This window comes from Octodon degus, unplaced genomic scaffold, assembly GCF_000260255.1.
Source record: "Octodon degus isolate 3935 unplaced genomic scaffold, OctDeg1.0 scaffold00117, whole genome shotgun sequence".
In the NCBI taxonomy this organism is placed as follows: domain Eukaryota; kingdom Metazoa; phylum Chordata; class Mammalia; order Rodentia; family Octodontidae; genus Octodon; species Octodon degus.
This window is the reverse complement of record NW_004524693.1, coordinates 753111-759266: the sequence shown is the minus strand read 5'-3', so window position 1 is coordinate 759266 and position 6156 is coordinate 753111. Positions and strand designations below refer to the sequence as shown.

The 6156-nt window shown below is 34.6% G+C and overlaps 1 protein-coding gene across 2 annotated transcripts in view; it reads right to left on the bottom strand.

Moving 5' to 3' along the window:
- Lrch2 (leucine rich repeats and calponin homology domain containing 2) overlaps nt 1-6156 on the bottom strand; it is a 142201-nt gene that overhangs the window by 44212 nt on the left and 91833 nt on the right. For both annotated transcript variants that reach the window (XM_023699879.1, XM_023699880.1), the window contains exons 12-13: nt 5523-5571; nt 5328-5444 (exon numbers count right to left, since the gene is read on the bottom strand). In XM_023699879.1, coding sequence (XP_023555647.1) covers nt 5328-5444; nt 5523-5571 — 166 coding nt within the window. The remainder of the gene's footprint in view (nt 1-5327; nt 5445-5522; nt 5572-6156) is intronic.

Genomic DNA, 6156 nt, shown 5'->3' with positions numbered 1-6156 from the left:
TTGGAAAAGAAGTGAGATTATCATCCTTTCCATATGACATGATACTCTACATAGAAGACCCCAAAAACTCCATCAAGAGAAAAGATTTTTTATTTATTTATTTATTTTTTTTTTTGCAGAACCGGGGATTGAACTCAGATCCTTGCATTTGCCAGTCAAGCGCTTATCCTACTGAGCCATCTCCCCGGCCCCTTAAAGATTTAATAACCAAATTCAATACTGTAGCAGGACACAAAGTTAACACTCAAAACCATTTAGCATTTTTGTACACAAACAACAAACACATTGAGGGAGAAATCAGAGAAACCATGCCTTTCACGTTAACATCCAAACAAATGAAATACTTAGGAATCTATCTCACAAAGGAAGTAAAAGACTGACACAGTGAAAATTACACTACTCAGAGAAAAGAGATCGAAGAGGATTTCAGAAAATGGAGCTAGTCCATGCTCCTGGATAGAAAGAACCAACACTGTGAAAATTGCCATACTCCCAGAATTGTTATACAGATTCAATGCAATCCCAATTAAAATGCCATTAGTATGCCTCACAGAGGTAGGAAGAAAACATTCTTAAAATTCATTTGGAAACAGAGGAGACCTAGAATAGGAAAAGCAATCCTGGCTAACAAAGAAAAGGCAAGAGGCATTACAATCCCTGACTTCAAATTATACTATAAAGCTACTACAATAAAATCAGTATGTTACTGGAATAAAGACAGACCTGAGGATCAATGGGACATATTAGAAGATGCAAACACAACTACAAACACATTCAGCCATCTAATCTTTGACAAAGAGGCCAAACATATTCATTGAAAAAAAAGCCTCTTTAATAAATGATGCTGGAAATACTGGCTTTCTACATACCAAAAATTAGACCAACTTCTATCACCATGCACTAAACTACAGTCAAAAATGGATCAAAGATTTAAACATTAGGGGTAAGTACAGAGTTCATGAAGAAAAACGAAATTACATGGGAAATACTTCAAAGAATCAGTAATTGCTATCTCATCTTTTCGAAAAGTTTCTGCACTTAGAAAGAAACTACCAACACAGTAAAAAGAAAACCCATGAACTGGGAAAAAAAAAAAAAGACAGCCAACTGTCCCTCTGACAAAGCCCTTCTATGTAGAACATATAAAGAATTTTTAAAAATCAGGACCCCAAAATTCAAAGACCCAATTTAAAAATGTGAGCCTCAAATCAAGAAACACTTCTCAGAGGAAAAAATACAAATGGCAAGTAAATATATGAAAAAATGTTCAACATCATTGGTCATTCTAGAAATAGCAATTAAAACAACACTGAGATTCCATCTCACCCCAGAAAGAATGGCTATTATCAAGAAGTCAGCCAATAACAAATGCTGGTGGGGTTGTGGGGAAAATGGAACACTGCTGTTGGTGGGAGTGTAGACTGGCACAACCACGATGGAAATTAGTGTGAAGATTCCTCAAAAACCTAGGATTGGGGACTAAGAATATAGCTCAGTGTCCGTGCCTGCCTGGCAAGTTCAAGGTCCCAAGTTCGAGCTCTAGTACAAAAAAAAAAAAAAAAAAAAAGCTAAGATTGGAGGTCCCATGCAGCCCAGTTATTCCCCTCCTGGGTATTTTTCCAGTAGAACAGAAAACATCATACCACAGCCATATATGTGCACCCATGTTTATAGCAGCACAATTTGTCATAGCTAAATCTTGGAGGCAATCCACATGCCCATCACCTGAGGAAGGGATAAAGAAGATGTGGTATTTTTATACAATGGAGTATTCAGCTATAAAAATGGATAAATTTGAGGCTTTTATTAGTAAATGGATGCAACCAGAGACCACACTCAAGTCAAATAAATCAAACACGCATGTGCAAACATCATATTATCTCCTTAGTATGAGAACCTGAAAGAGAAAATAAAATCTGAAGGGTACAGCAGATACTGGGCAAAGGGAAGGAACTGGTTCAAAAGGAAGGAATTAATGAGTTGAGGAGAAGGCCAGGAGAGGAAGTAAGAGAAAGAGACATATCTATATATGTAAGCAGGATGGTTTGCACAACTGTACTGTGGATTTCTGCTGGTCTATGAAAAGGAACAATTAACCCTTAATTTGTTTAGTCTTTTTTAAAATTCTCTTTCCTTTTCTATCTTCTTTCTTATATATTTTGTCTTTTCTTTTTTTATATATATATTTTTTTCTTTTTTTTTTAAATTTTATTTATTTATTTATTTTTGGGGGGCCAGCTCAGCCCACCAGGGGGCAGGGCTGGCTGGCATGTGGTGCTGGGGGATTGAACCGTGGTCCCTCTGATTTGCTGAGCTTGTTCTAAGTAGGTGCTTTAGACCACTGAGCCATCTCACCAGCCCCATATTTTGTCTTTTCTTCTTCTAATTTTGCATACATATATTTGGTAATATGAACAACTGATATAAAGACAACACTATGCAATACAAGGACAACTGTGAAATTCATATTTTGTTTAATGAAATTTTGCATCACTTGTAATGTTTCAGTTTTAATACTATTTTGTACTTCCTTTAAAAATAAGAATAATAATGTTCACAATAGTGACTTGTTCTATTATTATGAATTTTTTTTACTGAAATATTCTGACTGAATTTATCTTTTTGCTTTACATACTCAGGCCAATAGGCTGGCTTTCTTTTTTTTTCCATAATTTTATTGAGAAACAAATAGCAATGAGACAGTTTCAAATCAAACTGGTAGGACAGTTCCAATAATTAACACATTGCATACTCTCTTTCTAGTGGTTATTTGCTGTACAAGATGTGGACATGATATCCTATTTACAAACACTATTAGAACAAATCCCACTATTCATTAAGAGAACGTAACTATACATCTATTCTAACCATTTTGAATACACAGTAGGCTGGCATTCTTTTAGTTTCAGGTGCTTACCTGAAAAAATAATGCCCTAAGTTAGTCTTGGCAACAAGAATTAAAAATGAGCTGAAACACTCTCTCTCTCTCTCTCTCTCTCTCTCTCTCTCTCTCTCTCACACACACACACACACACACACACACTATATACATACATACATATGCAAACACTTTGGTACAGGTACTGAAAAACAGCTCAAAAATAGTTTATCATGAGACAGAAATAAAGAAGAGCTTCTTTCTGTGGCGTAGTCATTTATTTGTGTTAGGATAAGTTGCACAAAAGCTTTGTTTTGTAACACAGCAAGCTAAAGGAGCCATTACTATCCAGCAAAAAATTGGTATAAACCTCCTTAGTTTATACACATCCTATAAATAACATTTTTGATTCTCAGGAGATCTGTGATGAAATTTCTTTTCCATCTTTGAAAAAAAAATACTGTATAGAAACTCATGGATGATATTTTGATCATGAAAATACTGGAAATTCTGAATTATAGTTCGAATTTAATTTAGAAAGTAGTATCTTTGTTTTAAGCATATGGTCTACCACAGAGCAACACCCTCAGCTCCACTGCATGTATATTTTCTTGACATAGAAAAGCCTGATGTAGTTCAAATCTTTCATAATGTACTAACACTGACATCTTCTGACAACTGAAGAGAACTACACATCTTAAAACTGTCCAATGACTGAAGTTATGTTTGCACCAACTTTACCAAGAAAATAAGCATCATCTACTGAATGATTATGTAATGGGAACTTCAAATATTATCTCATTTGATCTCTTAACAACTTTGTAACAATCTACATGGTAGAAGAGGTGTTTTAAGCCTTAACAACTTAATAAATGATGCTATTAAACAAGAAAATAGCCTTTTGGGGGGTCTTTTTTGAGATAGGGTTTCACTATTCAGCTCAGGCTGGCTGTGAAGTCACTGTGCAACCCAGGCTGGCGTTGAATCATGGTGATGCTCCTGCCTCAGCCTCCGAGTGCTGGGATTACACCCAGTTTAGGGGCCTATTTTTTAAAGCATGAAATTGTTTAAAGTATTCATTCATTTGATATTATACTATCTACAGTAAATAAAAAAACAGCATGACATAAATTCTTGAGTTCAAATCTCAACTGTTTATTAGCTAAGTGAGCATTTTACTTAGCCAATCTTTTTCATTTTAAACAGAAAAAACATTGATACAAAATTTCAAAACAAGATAATAGAAGATTAACAATGCATTGTTAATACATTGTTCATGCATTATAATCTTCTATTGTATTAACCAATACATTGTGTATTGTTATCTTCAAAGTAGTTGCTCAGATTACAAGATCTAGTCATGAAAGATTGATCAAACAATACAAGCACAACTTTCTTTTCAAAGAACTAATAGAAATTAGCAGTATAATCATCTTAGCTATCATATATGTATATACATATTTTTTATTTTCTTTTTCTTCCATTCCCCTTTCCCAGTTGTTCTTTCTTTTTCAGCAGTTTCTTTTCAATAACTATTATACATTTTGGACTTTGTTTATTATTTCTACTTAGCCAATCTTGTCTTAAATTCTCCATTGATACAACAGAAATGGTACTAACTGTTCTTAACTCAGGGTTGTTCTGAAGAGTAAATGAGTTGATTATTTGCATAACACTTAAGAGAAGTGCTTGACTCTTAGTATTTGCTATACAGGTGCTTTGATATGGTTGGATTATATTAGGATAAGGGAGATCAAATGAGCATCAAATCTTTTATTACTCAGAAATACTAAAATTTCCCCCACATCATCAGTCATTTATCGACTTTTATCTACAAACAAATTTTGTTCAGTGCCTTGGCTCAATGTCCATGAACAATAAAAAAGAACCAAAACAGTAACAACAAAATGTAAGTGTAGAACTTTAAAATATCAGATTAGACTTTTGTGATTATTAATGAGGATTCCTCTTAGAATGTCTTCTCCTTTTTCGTCTTTTATTTCTTCAGTGTTTCTCATACTAGACATTAACACAAGTCTATTAAAAGGGCTCAGCCATTATATGTTGTTGGCTTAAATTCTTCACAGAACTGCTAAGACATGTAACTTTTTTTTGTTTTATGATACTACTTCCAAATACATATTATGGGGTTGGGGAGATACCTCGCTCTAAGCGCCTGCCTGGCAAGCACAAGGACCGGTGTTCAATACCTGGTACCGCATGTCATGCTAGTCCTGGAACCCCTGATGCACTGACATAGTCTAGAAGTCTAGAAACCAGGCATAGTGGCACATGCCTGTAACCCCAGCACTGGGGAGGCTGAGTACCAAATACATATTACATATGGAAACATAAATTGCACTAAGATATTTCTACCCTAAAAATTAACTTAAAACTGGTAAAATCAAAATTAATAAATAAAAGTAAATTTTACAATTTAATGAAGTACCTTGAAATATTCTTTCCTAATCTGCTTGCTCCGTCTCCTCTCTTCACTTTGCCAAATTATAGGTTGAGATTCTGGCCACTGGTGCTCATCTACTTGATCCTTCTGATTTTCTAAGGGCTGTAATGAGACATTTTCTTTTAACTGAGCAAGTAAGAACAAGATAGCATATATGTTAACAATATAATTTCCTCTTACCTGCCATGCAAGCGGTGATGATGGTGAATCAACTTCATCTGCCGAGACACTAAAAAATTATAAAGATGCTTTAATATGTCTTAAAACATTGAGAAAGATCCTTAGGTGGATATGAAATAAGTCGTTTTTGTATCCAAGGAAGTAAAGATTTTATCCATACCTATAGTTTGAACTAATAAAACTTAATGCTAACAAAACATTTAAGTATTCAATAACTATTACTCCAAAGGAAACATCAAAATGAGTTTATTTTATATCAATCTTATGTATAGAATTACTCTATGGATTTTGTAGAGGTCAAAAAAGTGTAAAGGGTAGAAACCTACAGTTAAAGGACAGACAGAAAGTTATTATATCAAAATAAGTTACCAAAATCTATTAAAAATCAATGAATAATTTGTATCTAAATGCTAAAGAACTCAGAAAAGTATTTTTTTTTTTTTTGCCAGAAGGAAAGACAAAGAGGTAGGACATAGGGCTGAGGAGATAGTTTGGTGGTCTAAGTCCTTGCCTGGCAAGCGCAAGGACCCAGGTTTGATCCCCACAAACCCAGGCCACTAAGCCAGCCACCAAAACTAGACATGGTGGCGCATGCCTGTAATCCCAGCGCTGGGGAGGCTGAGACAGAAGTACA